Source organism: Hippichthys cyanospilos, chromosome 2, assembly GCF_059441005.1.
Source record: "Hippichthys cyanospilos isolate Australia breed blue-spotted pipefish chromosome 2, RoL_Hcya_1.0, whole genome shotgun sequence".
Classification (NCBI taxonomy): domain Eukaryota; kingdom Metazoa; phylum Chordata; class Actinopteri; order Syngnathiformes; family Syngnathidae; genus Hippichthys; species Hippichthys cyanospilos.
The window spans coordinates 6337336-6354762 of record NC_142370.1 but is presented as its reverse complement, the minus strand read 5'-3'; the positions used below and the strand labels follow the sequence as shown (position 1 = coordinate 6354762).

The following is a 17427-nucleotide window of genomic DNA, read 5'->3' as shown; positions in this document are numbered from 1 at the left end:
CCTGAAAATCCACCCCTTAACCCGCCCCACCTCGCCGCAAGTTGCCCCCATATCCTCGCGCGCTTTGCTCCAGGAGGTCAAGAATGATGTCAAGACAAGGAGCAAAAATCAGCAATCTCTCTTCCCAGGGATTCGAGAGGAAGCGTGTGTTTGTTTAACCTTGTGTCATGCAGTTTTAAATGGAGACACTTGAAAGATGTGCTTTGGAGTTAATGAGGAGCTGATTAGGCATTATCAGTATTGGCTAACAAACGGGCAATCAAAAATTTTGCTCACAAATGACGTGCTAGAAAAAGTTTAAAATATGGCATTTTTAAGAGTACTGTATCATGTTTCTATTTCTGTTGTATTTGCAGTACATTAGAATGATTTAGTGCTTCCTTTTGGACATCCTTTTCTCTTTGCCACAGAAGCATGAAAAGTCAAATCCAAACTATTTACTCTTCAGTCACTGTTTCTATTCACTCTGTTAACCGCAGCAGGATACTCTGTGCACAACATCCTGACAATCCCCGAAGAGGGGCAATGCACAAATGCGTCTTAAGCTTTAAATCAGCCGCTGAGGGCACTTCCAAGAACTTTACAAATCATCAAAACAACTGTACAGTGAATTCTAAGGAGTGGGCCGACCGACCGTATGATGGCGCTTGTATTCATTGGGTAAACGGTTGGCTATTTATTCATACAACCAAAAAATCTTTTTATAGTCGTAGAAGTTTCCCAGAAAATTCTTTCAGCTATAACGTGATCGATTAACATTAAAGTAGGCCAGAGCGAAGCGAGCTGTCATTTCCCTTTTAAAGGGATCTTTATCTACGTACAATCATTCCATCACTCTATAATCAAATAATTGTCAAATTATTTTTGCCTGCATAAGGCACTGGTGTCAAACACAAGGCCCGGGGGCCAGATCCAGATCGAAATATGCTGAATGTGTAGATAGTTTTGGCCGCTATAAATAGTCTGGTCTGTTTAGTTGTTGGCAGCTGTAAATCTAAACATTTTTTATTTCTCATTGATGAATAAAAACACGACGCTGTCAAATCGACAGCATGTTTAAGGTATTTAGTTGGAAACATTTTGTGTGTTTGTGAAGTCAGCGCTCTTAACCATGCCACATTGCACAACAACAAAACAAAAACACTCACCAGCTGTTTTTATTAGGTCCTCGTACGGATGAGAGCTTGCAACAATTCATTGGGTTTTGCTAACACGCATTTCCTGCTTTTCCCATTCTACTTTTAGAGCACATCCAAGCAGACGATTCAGCATCATCAGTGCAGGCAGCTCTTCGAGTCTGGTAAGCTCATGCTTCTTTTCAGTTGTTTTGGATAAAATGTGACTGCTTGCGTCTCTCATTGTAATTACAGGTTCACCTTTTTGTGTATTGAGGAGGTGCTTTAGATGAATAAGTGGTCCGTTGATGCCTTCTTGTTTTAATAGGTGTAATTACAATGTTTGTGTCTTTTTGAGGGCATATGAATGACTTGTTGTGTACATTTTCGTACGCTTTGTCATGACGGGATTCCCTTTTGTTGTCAAGGAAATGCATCTGTTAGTCATTAGGATGGCAACCTCCTCGTAGTGCTCGCAGGAGCCTGCAAGTCTCGGACGAGCTCGCCTGGCACTTTGTCCCGTAGTTGAAGTTATTTTGGTCAGGACCAACGACTGCACGGGAGAAAAAAATGGAAGAGTCTGGCTTGCTGCCAGACGGTATACGTTGCACGACTTGGACCCAAGACATTTCACACTCGCTTTTCCCATGACTCATTTAAGTGGCTGCCAGATCAGTCCTGCCATTCACGAAGACGGGAAGTTGGGGGCTCCTGCTTGGAGAACAAGGAGATATTTATGACCGACAGAAAGTGGTTGTTTCCTGCAGTCTAATAACGTTAGGCTTTTGTTTTAGCTGCACGGCAGGAAAGTACGTACACGTGCAAGTGGCTAAAGGCAGCCATGCCTCTGAAAGTTCTACTCTTTTTGGCTATAATTAACATGCTAACAATGTGTTTGCTCGCAGCCTGACAGTCCCTGTGGGTTTGGCTTTGCGCATGAATTTCAGGGGCATCAATTAAAGGCCTGCAGAAATACTGTATGAGGCTGCAGTGTGCAATGCAAACAGTCGGCATCAATGATCATGATGATTAAGATACTTTTGTTTGAAGACATCAGATGAAGTTTCAAAGATGAAAAAATACTGCAGAACGAGCCGGTCAAAATGAGATGAACGTTAATGTGCTACATGTGAAAAAATAATCTCAACATTGTCTTTAGCGAACAGTCAAATATCAATTTTAACATAATCAATGATACGTGACAAATATACAGTAAATGCTTTACCACCAACATAAAGATCCAACCATCAATCAATTTATTTATTGATGGCTTTAAATAGATAGCCTGGAATTTGTCAGCAAAGAGGCCTGGAGCATCCAGTGACCTATTTCAGTATCCATAACATGGTGAAAGATCACTCTCGATTGCCAGCATCTCCTACTGACCACAACAGCCCCTCCTCTCCTGATGGAGCACATCGCCATGGGAACGCTGACATCAGCGTGGGTGGGGCTAATAAGTGCCTGGAAGGAGCTGCAGGCAGAATCCACCAGGCCGCACACCAATCCCTGTTTATTTCTAATTTGGCTGTTTGGATGCTTCTAAACCTTCTTAACCAAAATGTGATCTAATTCCAAATCAGTCCCACTTCCAAAATATGTCATTTAACTTTATTGATTTGCACAAAACTAACTTACCCTAACCCACAAAAGGAAAAATAATCTATACTTTTTTGTAAACTTTGATCGCAGATGACATACAGTACATTTACATGTAAAGATGATAGGAGTGACTTTAGTTACTGTACCACTTTTACGTGATCAAATTATATTATTAAAGATGATTTAATAGTCATGATTCATGATGGTGCATAACGACATGTAACTCAATTGTCCAAAAGAAGCTGCGGCAAAGGAGAGAGCTATCCTAGGCTAAAATGCCATTATATCTACAGGCTGTCCATAGCAGCGGGTCATCAAAAAAAGGCAACAATCAACATGTGAAATAAAATGAGCACATGGCTAAGGAAACAAGTCAAAAAGACTCCTGAAATCCCAGACCAAGCTGCTTCACACACGCATGCGCCCGCGCGCACACACACATACCCCCCCCCCCCCCCCCCACACACACACACACACACACACACACACTCACAGGATTAAAGCAAGGTTGGCCTACTGAGACACACCGCCAGAGATTCCCTGCTAAATAGATGGTGACATTCCAATGTCGGCAGCACTTTGTGGCGGCATGACGAGTGACCCAGATCGGGGCGGAGTTGAGGGGGAGGGAGGTGAGGCTGGATTAGGGATATGGCGGGGCTGGAAGGTAAGGTTGCGCACAGCAGGGGTGATGGGGAGGCATGCACGTGCAGAAACCAAAAGAGGACACCAGCCTGTCGACTGAATCAGGTTTAAAGCTTATTTGAACTTGATGCTTTTTCTAATGACGCCTGAGCTCAGGTCAGATTAGCGGACCCTTTTTCTTTCTTCTATGCCGACGGCTAAAATATTTTTTCACACACTATTTTCCTTGACTTAGTCTTGTTTGTATAGTTTACATTTAGTATGTCATTATTAATTTTTAGATTCTCAAAACTATTCTGAATGACAAACCTCTCCACGACCGTGAAAGGAATTATGTATGGATAACATAAACTTGCTGTCCCACCCTAATTTCAATGTTTCTGCTCCACACAATGACATTGAATTGTCACTTTGTCATGAAACCAAATGGGACTGCAAAATCTTGCAGTGCATCTGTGGGAATTTTTGCCCACGGGTAAGCCATCATCGTTTGTTAAGTTTCATCTTAAAGTTAGTCGTACTACGACTCCTCCGAGTGTCATGTTGTTGCTTTTGCAATTTGGGAACACAGAATGTCCTATTTACTGAAAAATAGCTATGGGTATTTAACCTACACTGGCTTTGTTAATTCAATCAATATTCGGGTTCAAGCTATGTCAACATTTTGCCATATCTCTAACAAAATATCTCACTTTAGATTTGGCTTTCATGAAGGTCAACAAGTTAAATTTGCTAACCAGATCGAAAGTGTCACGTACAGATAACGTAGATATCATTTCCGCTAATTACATTCCTCTGTTCATAAAACACATTACTGTATATTCATGCACATATATAAATGTCCTTATACCCAGCCGTTTTCCTCCTTGCTCGCAATGTTATTCTTTGTATGGAGCGTTGCCCTGTTTGTTTACGCTACAGAGAAATCAAAGCTTATGGCAAACCTCACCACTCGTGAGTTTTCAACAGCCTCGCTGTTCATATTTTAAGTACTTTTAATATTTAGATCCTTTTTATTGTTTGCATTTAAAATGGCAACCGAACCATAGTGCTGCCTACTTTGGTTACCCCTGTATACAGAAAGAAATGACCTTATTTTCCGCACAATAAGGCGCACCTAAAAGCCTTAATTTTTTGAAAAAGCTGATGGTGCGCCTTATAATCAGATGCGCCTTATATGTGGACCAATATTGAGATTGGGATTCGTAGATGGGGAGCTAGGAGAGTTAGAAACTAAAGAGGAAGAATAGACAAGAGGAATCTAATGTTTGGATTCATATGATGTTTGAATGCTCCTCAGAGTCATATCATTGTGCTGCTGTTGAATCTTCCCCGTAGTACTGTGAGATACCAGTCACTCATGTGGCCACATTGGTACAATTGCCTTTTTAACTTAATATTGTCTTTGTTATTTCCTAATTAGATGAGCCTTTCCATTTCTGTATCTTTACCTCTCAATGTGACCTACTGCATTCATTCATTTTCTAGGTGGACCATCCCCTCCCCGGTGTCCCAGCAGGCAGGCAGGCAGGCAGGCAGGCATGGCAGACAGTCGGCAGCCAGAGGAGCACTGGGCCTCCAACGGCCAAGAGAATGGCGAGAATGGCTACTCAGCCTACAGCTACCAGGAGAATGGATTCCATGGGGGGGCAGCCGCGCATCCGAGTACAACAGGTATGAAAGTGTTGTGTTTGGTATCTTCCGGTGGAGCTATGCACATGTCTATGTGTGTGATGTGTTAAGTGTCATCCGCTCGCGGACATCGAGAGAATTTGAAGATGCGCACCTTAGCACAGCCTTTTTCTTGAATTCCTCCCGCCCATGTCTTGTCAGTGTGTGTCTCTCTCTCCCTCCACAGTGGATGACTCAGCCAATTTGCCTCCCTCCCCTCCTCCCTCTCCATCCGCTGAGCAGATGGGGCCAGCGGCACAAGGTACACCTAATGCACGCTTTTAGGCTACTCGGACCACCCGCGTGATTGCGTGAACGGTGGTGAGATTAAACAGAAGAACGCCAATTATGTCAGCCACGACTCCCCTTTGGTCTTATCTTTGACCGACATGCTGTGTCATCTGCACCATGTCAACCCCAAGATGTTTTCACTTGGGTCGATTTTTTTACACTCGTTAGGGAGCTTTCCTCATGTGACACCTTTACGGGTATCTCGAAAGACATATTTCTGAGCATGTCGTTATTGCACGGTGCCATGCAATCATCCAGATCTGCTATTCTGTGAATAGTTTAAAGCTACCCACGACACACTGAAAAGAAGTATCTAAAGGCATCGGATTCAATTGTAGTATAAGGGCAGAATCTGAATGTCACAGACATTGTACTATCAGGACTTCGGCAAATTTTTGTCAGAACTATTGCTCTTACCACATCAGCATAACAACATATTTATTCATAGATAGGTATAAATGATAGAAAAGATATTATTTTTTTGTATATAAATACAAAAAAACGTGTGAGAAAGCTGAACTACAGAGAGAAAACCCATACAAGCGCAGAGATGATATGCAACGTTCATAGAGGAGACGTTCAAAGAACAGATTCAAACTGAGCTGCAAAATGGCAAATGTCTACTTTAATTTTATCATTCTACAATAATGTTTTTTTAAACTTCATTTTACACGCATTTAGGTGGTAAAAAGTAAACTGTGCAACACCTTCTCTTCCTCCTCCTACCCAGGATTTTCTCAGTATTCACTAGTAGGAACTGAAAGGAGTATTTGTTGATTGTATCACATGCATCTCCATCATATGTCCAAAAGTGTTGTGAACCCATGTAACCCCAGTTCCATCCATGTCTTGCCCACCTGCCCCAAATCCCTTGTTTGAGAAGATAAAGTAAAGCCTGTCAGTGCTTACTCTGCGGAGGAGAAACAGCGGAATGAGGCGGAGGAGAAAGATTTGGTAACAGAAGTACAGGTTTTGGGTGGTGAGCAAGCCCAAACACCTGAGGTGCTCAATGGAGGAAGTCATCCCAGGGAGGACAGTCCTTCCACAAAAGGTTTGTTAGGGTGCAACGTGCAAAGCGCTGTCTCTTTCAGTATGAGCGTGTGAGTCTGAGTGCATGTGTGTGATTGTAAAAGTACATCAGGAGATGTCCTTGCGCATAATGTCTTGCTTCTTGCAGCTTTGTTGCTCTTAAATCGTAAAGCTTATCCGTCCTGATTATTTTGTGCTTTTCCACAATTTGCTTTTACATGACTGTTGTTGGACTCTAGTATCACCCATGAATCACCCATGCGTTTGCGGACAATGACTGTACGCTCTGTTGCCAGATACATTGCAAATGCAATTGATATTTATCACACTGTAAATGTGTGATTGTTTGGAATATTGTGCTCTCCAGGAACAATGTCTCATGTAGGTTTTTTTTCCTTGTTTTTGCTTTGAAATATATCACTATATTCATTACACCATAAGGCATTGGGTAATTGCATCTTCCTATTGTCCTATTGTATGGGGGGGGGGGGGGGGGGGGGGGGGGGGGTTAGTCTTTAATGTTCATTCTTTGTGCGGGTCTTCAAACACAAGCTTAACACGCTCACCACACCTCACCGTAAGACACTTGCTAATGCAATCCCATTGCGATGCATACGTGGTGTTATACATAGTCGAAACGGATAAAACTTATGGTAATTCATGTAGTACAACTGCAGGGTCACCACTAGCTGTGCTACAGTATGTAGGTATCGGATGCAAGGATTTTTTTTTCTTTTTAATTACATCTGTTAAGGATTCTTGGCAATAATGTAATGTAGGGAGACGGGTTACATGGAATGCTGAAGAGTTTTGTAAGATCCAATTGTCTGTGAGGCCCTGAAGGTGCCTGTAATTTGGAAGTAAACGAGTGAGTCGAATGGTGTTGCAAGTGGAAGGAGGAATGGTAGTGTGAGCATATGTCTAAAACCGATTCATGACATATGATGTGTAAGTTGCCCAATGTAGACTAGAGGATGACAGAAGTACTTGTTGGATGTTTTTTTTTAGCGATAAAACACTAAGGAGGTTATTGATCGACCATTGTTTATCAAAAGATTGAAGCTTTCTCGTCAGCTAGCACAGTAGGTGTTTTTTCAGATGGATGTGCATTTATTAGACAATAGATGTGGATAGACTTGTATTATTTTTCAAATACCCATGCCACCAGTTTCATTTTGGGGGGAAATATTGCTGCATATTTGAGCGAATAATTGCACTTTTGCTGAACCAACCTTCATTAGAGTTTTTGTCACCTAACATCATGCAACTCATGCCTTCATTTCAGCACGTAAGCGTAGCTGCTGTGACCTTCCCGTTGCAGCGCAACGTGTGTTTGAAGAGCTACGGCTTCTGTGTGAACAAGGCTTTGGCTTGGCTGTTGTTGCCCAGCTTTTATGGATGCTGCTTTTAGTTAATGTGACTCCACACAAAGCTGTACAGTGTTCTACAAACTTGCAGCCCAACCCGGAGAAAAGACCAGGACGGAGTGCTGTGGGTATGCAAGAAATGAGGCGGAAGAAAAAAAACAAGAGAAAACTGCCTTAGTCATCGAATCAATTTCGAAATCTGGTACAAAGGTAAAGGCTGATCCATTTATGGATCCGGGCATAAAAACCTATTTTGAGTTTGACAACACATCAAAAACAGAAGAAAGTGCAGGGGAAGTGAAGGGACAGAAGTCAAGGACCTTTTTTGAAAGCTCGGGCCCAGTCTCTGAAATCTTGGACAAGTCTGTAGAGAGGTGCTCGTCTGTGATGCTTTCATCTGTCTCCATCACAACATTACCTGATAAAGACAAATATTTACGTTCTGAGCAATCCTGCACCAACTGGGAAACGGTGAACCAGGCAAGTGTCCTCCCTCAACCTGCCTTCCAGAAGGTGGATTCTGTTGACATTAACCCGAAGACTGCACCCTCCAATGTGGCTTTTCTGGTGAGCAGATCTTTATCCAAGCTCACCCTTGGCGAGCAGACTTTAATAGTAGTAGATGAAGAAAGACAGCAGGGGGACCCGGGTTACTGTGGTTTTAATGAGTCCTCTGGACCTATGCCTTCTCCTGCTGACAAAGCCAGTCCTGAGGACTGTTCTTACCCTTGTCTCCCTATGATGGATTTCCAAGTAGACAACCTTGAAGCTGCTGAAGTTGAAGATGATCACAACCTCCAACATAGTAAAGAAGCTAAACATAGAAAATCACAAAAGTTACTTTCACAGCCAAAGGTACTGGAAAAAGCTGTGACATGCGGAATGAAACCGGATCGCCTCAGAATCCCTCGTCCAAAAGATAGACGGACGGAGTTTAGTTCGGGTAGCCATCTCCCCACTGACATGAAAATACAAACGATTCCTGAAGTAGACATTGAAAAAGACCCTTCAAGAGAAGCCTCTCCTATTCCACCCGACGTTTCCTTCTTATTTACATCAACAGAAAATGAAAGCATTGCCCCCCTGACTGTCACCTCATCCACAATCCTAGATAGTATGTCACAAGAAACAGGGCTTTTTGGAGAGAAGGCAAAAGATAACTCATCTGAGACCGTGACAACTAGCGAGCCTGGCAAGATTAACAGAGAACAGAAAGAGAAACCTGAACAAGTAAAAGATTGCAAGAAGTTGCTAGATAATCCCAAGAGACCTGCAAGGTCGGAAACAGGAGAAAAGGAAGAGATCCCCAAAGCCCTAAAGCCCTCTGATGGAGTGACTACACTCTACTTACAGGACGGCTCTCTGAAGCCACAATTTCCCTCTCCACTCATAATTATACCTCAAGCGCAAGTGGAAGAAGAGGCTGACATAGAGGTTGTTGAAGAGACGATATTTGATGCTGATGGGCATATGATCTTCAAAGTGGATTTGAACAAGCCACAGAAAGTGGGTCAGGTGCTCCATGGAAACAGCAGTTTTGGGAAATCAAATAGTGATTTTCTCAGCGACGTTGCATGCCCTGACAATGTCAAACAGCAACACATAGGTCACATGGAGGAAAAGGTTAGTCAATGTGATCAAATTGAAATCAAAGAGGAGAAGAAGACTGGTGTGCAGGATGACAGGTCATCAGTGGAGACAGGTCAAAAGTTAGAAGACACCTGCCAACCTCCAACTGATGCAGCAGACGTCTCCATGTGTGACACGAACAGTAGCTGCATTGGTTCAAAAGGTACCCAGGATTCCATTTTTATGACAGACAGTGGAACCTCTAAGCTCACACCCCAATTAGTACGGTAAATACTACTGTAAAGAGCTGTAAATATTGTATTCTGTAGTTGTTAGATCACTTGTACAATATCAGCAAATAACTGTAAAAAAAACAGCACTTATTTTATTGCACAAAATGAAATAAAACACGTAAAATAATGTCTGAGCCCAAACCCCATCTCCACTGTCGGTTTCTACCCTGCGCTACTCGACTCCGCTCTACACTAAAAAACATTGCGTCTCCATCGCCTCCGCCAATGAAGTATGTTCATGGCGATGGTAGTGAGCGTGTGTAAAATAAGCAAGTAAAACAACGGAACAATGGAAGATTTTTGTACTTGGTGCTTGGAAGGTTGGCTATTTTGGAATAACATCAAGCAGATGACAATATCCGTTTGAAGTCCATCAAAGGAAGTTTGGGCAAGCCAAAGTTTTTTCATTGTTTTTCCTCTCTGTCCTTAATGGTGGTTGTTTTCCCTGTCTGCTTTTACAAGCCACATATTCAAACGTGTCTCACCAATTAATGGCCTCCAAAATATATACGTCACGTTATGTAACCAGGCTACTTTTTTTTTTCCTCAGTGGAAACTGATTTTGTCTAGTAGAGCAGAGGGTAAGGTAGATAACGTCAGTGGAGATGGGGTCCAAATTTTGTCACCCACCTTGAGACGTTTGAGGCAGATGTGCTCATAACCTCTCTTGTTTCCTCCAAGAATACGTTATACACGTTAATGAACCATTAAAATAACAAAAGTGTGCTTAATGTGAATATGTAGTACACTGACATCATTCACAAGGGCTATTCAAACTGTGATATTTGGAGGAAAAAGTACTCAAACCATTTGGCTTGAGAGGTTCCATTGTATATGTATGTGTAATAAATGGAACACGGAGAATTGGTTCCTCATTTGATGCCTCTCCACTGCAGATGATGACAAAACTATCATGGCAAAGCACATCCAAGCCCTTCCTTCAACCCACCTCGTACTTGGGTCGGACACGCCCTCTAAACGAATCCCTGGCAGAGGAAGTAATGTGTCACGCAAAGGCCCCGGCTTTCGCCCAAAAGAAGAAATGAAGAAAAAAAAAGGTTTCAAATCCCCCAAATTTGTTTGAATGCCCTTAATTTGTATCCATGACACAGCGACAACCACATTTGAATGTGAGTTTCGCAATGTGGTTAATCTTGTCTCTCCTCTCTGCTAGTAAGCATCATGCGGAGGGCGGACCACAATAAGGTCTCGGCCTTCCAGACTCGCAAAATTGTAGCCAAAGCTGTGGCCAGACATCCTCGGCCAGCTCTGCGTCACTGTTCTGCTAGACGCAAAGCTGCAGGTGAACGCTTGCTGTCAGGATTTTGCTTCATGGATTGAGAGAGTGCAACTACACTAAATAGCAGTGGATTTGTTTAAAATGGGCTTAGGAGGTGATGATACGGCGTTCCAACCATGAAGCCTGAACAATGTGTACATAATTAAGGTCATGGCAATATTGATATCTGCTCTCTCTCTACTGGCGGCTTTCAGTTTTGTTAGAAGCAGTTGTTTGTGAGGCTGGCAAACATAATGTAGTGCACACCATCGTGATGAAAACCAGTTGTTGTCCTTTTATTTATTTTTTTTCAACCTCCGAACCCTCTCTGGTTCTGCCTCATATCCAAGCTATGCTGTCTTAGTATATTGCAATGTTTTGTTTTGCTGGTATGTGCAATAATGTTCTATTTTTTTGGGCTGTTTTGCTTTTGTCATCAGCGATGGAAAATTCTGGTCTAGAAAGTAAAAACTCTACCACAGTTCGGCCTTAGCCACAGGTGCTTCTATCAGTCAGGCTTGTTTACCTGCCGGTTAAGTAGAACTGTGCCAAACTCTGGGAGAGTTTTTAATTTCTGGACGTGTATTTCCCATATCTGGTCATTATGAAAAGAGACTGATCAGGACCTTATGGATTCTTCCTGTGGCATCACACACACAGTTTTGCTCTGTATTTTGGTACATTTCTCAGGTCAGAATTTAATTTCTGAAATCTTTTTTTTTTTCCATTTGTGCTCATCAAATGCTTTGCTGCACCCAAGCAAATGATTTATTCCTGACATTATCAGTTGCTTTTGTCATATTGATGTACCATTATGCTGAGATTCTGTTGATGTGTCTCACATTCAGCAATATTTTGCCATTAGTTCATTGTATCTTCACAATCCATGGCCCCAAGAAAAATAACAAACTTTGCCATTCATAACAACAAACATTAACCAAATCACAAAAGCTAAACTTTATACCCTTTCCTTACACACTCAGTTATCCTAATGATAATGGATTTGAATGAATGAATTTTAAAACCTCTATCTTACATTTGCTGGTTGATTGGGTACTTGAATGCTGTCTCCTTAACAATGTGCACGCGATTTATGCATTCAAATGATATTTGAAAAGCAAAATCGTACAGACATTTCTTAATACTTAATTCTAAACATTGCTTTTGATTTTAGACCTGTACAAAGAGCAAGATTATGTACAGTATAAATTTCAGTTCATGAAACCATGAACCAAAGAGAGTGCAAATATTGATATCCCCACCATAATGACTGCCTTCATTGCTAAGTACATTGCTTAACAGTAGCTTCTGCACATCAATACTTTAGCACTCAGCTAGTTATTCCCAGGTGCATGTATGTATGCTTACCTATTTAATAATGATGGGTGAAATGAACAGAGACTTCCAAGTGTGAGTTGAGTAACAATGTAACATTCGAACCTTCATGAACCAACATACAAAGTGATTAATTTAGAAAGTGGTTCGCTGGTTTGGCGTTTCGACTGTGTGTCATTTGAACTGTTACGTCTTCAGCTTTGATATCTTATGACGGTAACGGCTCGCACAACTTCAGTACTTTGGTCAAATGAAGAATTACCAAGTGGGGTAATGTCTCATTTTGTGTTTATTTAATGTGTCACAACATCAGTCCGACATCACAGCAACTGCAATATGTTCGCAATACTTTGCACGTCTGCTTCCCATGCTCTTCTGCCCGCGGAAAATGCAACTAACGCAATTGTCTCTTTTCTGCCCCACCCCTTCCCCCAATAATCGTAACAGTATGTTATTCAATATACGATGAAGAAATGTGTCTAAAAAAATACTGCAATTTCGTCATTTTAATAAGACACACCATGTGTTATTATTGGACAGCCATGATCTATGTAACCACTACATACAGGGGTAGACTTATAATCGCATTTTTGTAAAATTCACCCATATTGAGTTTAAAAAAGAGGGTGGGGGGGGGGGGTGGTCGGCTTTTAAGTGAAGTCAACTTGTAATCTGAGAAATATGGTCATTTGTATACGCTTGTTTGTTTTGAGTTAAAGTGGGTAAGGGTGACAAATGGTTGGCAACGGTGACAGGTGACACAAATGGTAACAATCACAGAAGAATCTATCGTCTTGTCGGTTTTAGTCTGTTATTTTGAAAACGTTTTCATCATTTGGCCATCCGTCGACAAAACGCCAGATGAACCGATGGACAGTGTGTGTCCCATCATCTGTTTGCATCTGCAAATGACAGTGCTCTTACCCATTCCCTTGCAATAAATCTTACATTTAGAATAAGTTGTAGTTTTAAATTTGGAAAAAATCCTCCAAAGTTCACCATTGACATGTTAATTTTGAGAGACTTATTCATCATTTGGAGAAAGAAGATAGCTTTCGCAAAGGAAGCATGATCAAGGACAAAGTTGCATGGTGCCCAAGGTAGGCCATGCCCACCCATTGTCACCTTTTGGACACCCCTACACCCAGCGGCAAAATTGGCATTTGTGATGTTTCTGCCATTTTTACATAAATGCAGTCTTCTTACACCCTCAATACTCTGCCACCATCTATTGATATTATCTGTGTTATAAAGCTTATAGAATACATTGAATATTTAATTCATGGAACCCTGACTGTAAATGGCATGATAAAGAATTATGTACACATGCATGCATGCACGGCCACCCCACAGTGTGGTGTTGTATCAGCCTGGTCACCACGCAGAAAAAGCCCTGACAATGCCCCTGACTATGATGTTTTGCTGTTTTTACGAGTTGTTTTGAAAATGGTACATTCAAATTTCAACTACGATCTTGGAAATGTACCAATGTGACTGAGAAAATCTGTAAGATGAAAAGGGACACTCACAAGTGACTTTTTGCTGTTTGACATCAGTCATTAAAGCATCACTTTTTGTTTCTTCACAGGTGTAGAAAGCTCTCAGCCTTTAAGTGTCCATCAGTCCAGGGAGAGACCCACTGTAAGTAACCCCCTGCCTTTTTTGATATGGGTATTGCATGAAAAGACCTTTTTAATTTCATTCTGCATGGTTGCATTTGTGTCTCTCATTGTGTCTTGCATGCCAGCCTCTCTCTTTAAATCTGTCTCGACAGAGGAAACCTGTAAGTATAGAAATTGTTGTAAAACGTATGTGTGCCACGCGTCCATTTTCATACAGGATGTCTTTATTATGTATTTGTTTTTTTCTTGTACACAGTCAGAGAAATTAAAATAATCACAGGTCGTATGTTCCATGACTGATGAAGGGACTTGGAAATAGCAGTGAAGGGCCTCTTTCTTTTTTTTATTTTTTTTTTGTACTGGTCCGTCAGTCGGTGGTGCACCGCCCTGCTACCGTCATTGTCGGTCGTCGCTGGTCCATCAGACAAACCCAAATTTTTCTAAGTACATTGTTCTACTAACACTTAAAAGTAATACAATATCATTGCACAGCATCCTCTATAGTTTGGCCTGGAACAAGTTAAAATATGCAGTAGTATTTTCAACCTAAGTAATTTACCACATAAGCATGCAGATCAAAATGAACTATCCCCCTGATTAATGCAACAAGCCATTATGTCTGCTAGGATGTATCTATGTGTGTGCAGTCAGAACTAGAATACAATTGGCAGTCATGCCAATAGCATGCACAGATGTCAAAGTCAAGGCCCGGGGGCCAGATCCGGCCCGCCACCTCACTTTTTGTGGCCCTTGAAATGCTGATTTGACTTCAGGTTTCTGACTAAAAGACCAAAATTGCAAGTTGTCTTTAAATTTTAAAAATTTGGGGTAAGAAAAACAAACATTTTCCTACTCTCCAAATTTCTTTTGAACAGTTTTTGCCGACTTCTGATATTAAATCTTGGTGAACGTGTGATCAACACACTTAAAATGTATTTGAATTCACAGTCATTCTGGCCCTCTGACAGAAACTATCACTATAATGCGGCCCAAAATCAAAATTTGTTTGACACCACTGCTTTAGATTATATTTAACCTTTGCAGGTACATCTACCAAGCCATCCAATTTTAACGGCCCGAACAACCATTATGGGTGACGGTTTCAACGTTAGTCTAAACGTCATCTGTAACATACGCTACAAATAAAAAGCCAGGTTTTCCTGAAATTGATTTGACAAAAAAAAATCCCAGAATGCTTGCTAAACTATGGGAAAGCAATGTCTTGAAACAAATACAATTTAAAAACAACCAAAAAAATCTTTTAACACTTCTTTCTAAGCTTTCCCTTTCATGTTTACGTCTGTATAAATAGCCCTGCTGGGTACGACTGTGTACCACCGTATGCATTTCGGATCATGAAACTATGACTCAGAAAGGTTGCACAAACAATGAGATCCCCAGTAATGCTGACTCTGGTTAGAGGACTATGGATTGCCTATGCTTATTTATGGTTTATGTTAGCCTCCACGGGATGATCCACTTGCTTTGCATCGATTCAAGGCGTCAATATTTGGAACAACTATGAAAAATATTTTATTAAAATTACCTGCGATTAGCTGTTAACCTGTCCAGAGTATACCCTGCCTACTTCCTGAAAATAGAAAGGAAGGATGGATGGATGGATGGATGGATGGATGGATGGATGGATGGATGGATAGATAGATAGATAGATAGATAGATAGATAGATAGATAGATAGATAGATAGATAGATAGATAGATAGATAGATAGATAGATAGATAGATAGATAGATAGATAGATAGATAGGAAAATGTTTCCTATTAAGTTACAGTAAAGTGCATCTACAGTAAACTGTATACAAAAAATTCAGCTTAATTTATTATACGAAAAAATATAAATAGACACATTTCATGTCCACTGCATCCCACGCTATGTCATAATTTCTCCATCTGTCTGTCTGCCACATCACCATCTTTCTGGCATGCTTCGCACCATCTTGTTGTGGCCGCCAACCAGAGCCCGACCCGACCTGCTCTGTTAAAAATGGCAGTGCAGAGTCAGTGTTCTGATCAGCAGCCCCCACGGCCTGACTCTGCATGTAGTCTTAAACGGAGCCCCCAGGTGGAGGCAGTGCTCAGTGAGGCCCGGCCCTCTGCATGCTCTCGCACTCCCCCTCAGAAAAGCACACAGGTAGAGAAAGTTCATTAAAAAAAAGTATGCAAACGGAGCAACCACATTTACTTAATATCAGAGACTATATGTATATGTTTCTATATTTATTTATTTTGCCAGGAGAGAGCATACCGCAGTCCAGAGAAGAGGTCGTCTCTCCCCAGGCCGTCCAAGTCATTGACCCGCCACCTTCCTGCTGCGGAACAAGAAGACAACAGCACTTCCTGCAGGCCAACTTGTAAGCTGCACCAGGGTTTCGCTACTCTTATTGATACATCATCGCATTAGAAAAATCATACCGCACACATTTTACATGAGAAAAAAAATTATAAGGCGCATCACCAAACAGAATGTCAAAAGATTCAAGACACTAAAACGGGGGATTTCCTCTCAATTTATTCGAAAAACTTTGGAGCAAATGTGAGCCTTTTTGATTAAAAACAAACCTGATAAACTTGCCCGAAATTACAAAAAGACACACACCGCTCTTAATTATGAACTCTCTGGCGAATTATGGACAGTATGATCATTTCCCACACATAATTTCCATTGCAGAGTGATTGGGAATCTGTGAACTGTGGACAGTTTTTCATTATGAAAACAGTACTGTACTTTGTTTGCCATTTATGTTTAGATGGGTTGCTGTGAGATTCGGGCTGCGCAATTGATCGAATTTTGATCGCGATCACGATACTGGCTGCCACGATTAAGATGATCCTCTGCAATATTAACATTTAAAAAGCCGATATGTCAAATCAAGCACTTTGTCATCGTACCACCAGGGAGCAATGTTTCCCACATGTTTGCATGACAAAAGCTTCTGCGTTTCTCACCCTAATACAGTATATTATTTACCAGTGTGACATGGCGTTAGGTGTCTCACCTGATTCCTAATATATGCAGTGCTAGCTGTCAACTGAGACCATTTTGAAAAATTGCAAATAATTTGAATACATTCGCTTTGACGTGACCGAAGATGACATTTTGACTGCTAATTGAGTCAAATTTGCTTAAAAGCACACAACGTGCTTGGTTCTCAGTAGGCTTCATTTTTTTCATTGGTTTGTGTATTATTTCTTTTATTTATTAATTTGAGCTTATTATCATCGTGAAGTATCAAGTCTCAAAGCCTTGTTTATATACTGCTTGTTTAAAAACAAGGACATTAAATAAATAATAGTGATTAATGACCTTGATTTCAATATTGACCAACATAATCGTGATTTGTATTTTGAGCATAACCGTGTAGCCCTACGTGAGATGTTTCACAATTTATGAAAGTTGCTAAGGTTCAAAGTTGGGGAAACTTGTCGAAGTGATAACTCACCATATGTACCCGTCCCACCATCCCCCCACCTTCCTTCTCCTTTAGCCATCAACACTGAGGGCAAGGCCGACAGCAGGTCTGGGAGGGGCCCTAGTATGGCAGGTAGCGATCCTCTTTAGCCTTTTCGCAGCCTCCCTTTAAATTCATTCA

General features: G+C 41.3%; 1 protein-coding gene across 1 annotated transcript in view; it reads left to right on the top strand.

Annotated features, from left to right (window-relative positions):
* LOC148427030 (uncharacterized) overlaps nt 1-17427 on the top strand; it is a 46883-nt gene that overhangs the window by 23747 nt on the left and 5709 nt on the right. The window contains exons 2-13 of the mRNA XM_088409075.1: nt 1246-1300; nt 4851-5036; nt 5221-5295; nt 6208-6375; nt 7767-9512; nt 10479-10640; nt 10757-10885; nt 13785-13837; nt 13944-13979; nt 15795-15968; nt 16071-16188; nt 17323-17379. Of these exons, the coding sequence (XP_088265201.1) occupies nt 4904-5036; nt 5221-5295; nt 6208-6375; nt 7767-9512; nt 10479-10640; nt 10757-10885; nt 13785-13837; nt 13944-13979; nt 15795-15968; nt 16071-16188; nt 17323-17379 (2851 nt within the window). The 5' untranslated portion in view covers nt 1246-1300; nt 4851-4903. The remainder of the gene's footprint in view (nt 1-1245; nt 1301-4850; nt 5037-5220; nt 5296-6207; nt 6376-7766; nt 9513-10478; nt 10641-10756; nt 10886-13784; nt 13838-13943; nt 13980-15794; nt 15969-16070; nt 16189-17322; nt 17380-17427) is intronic.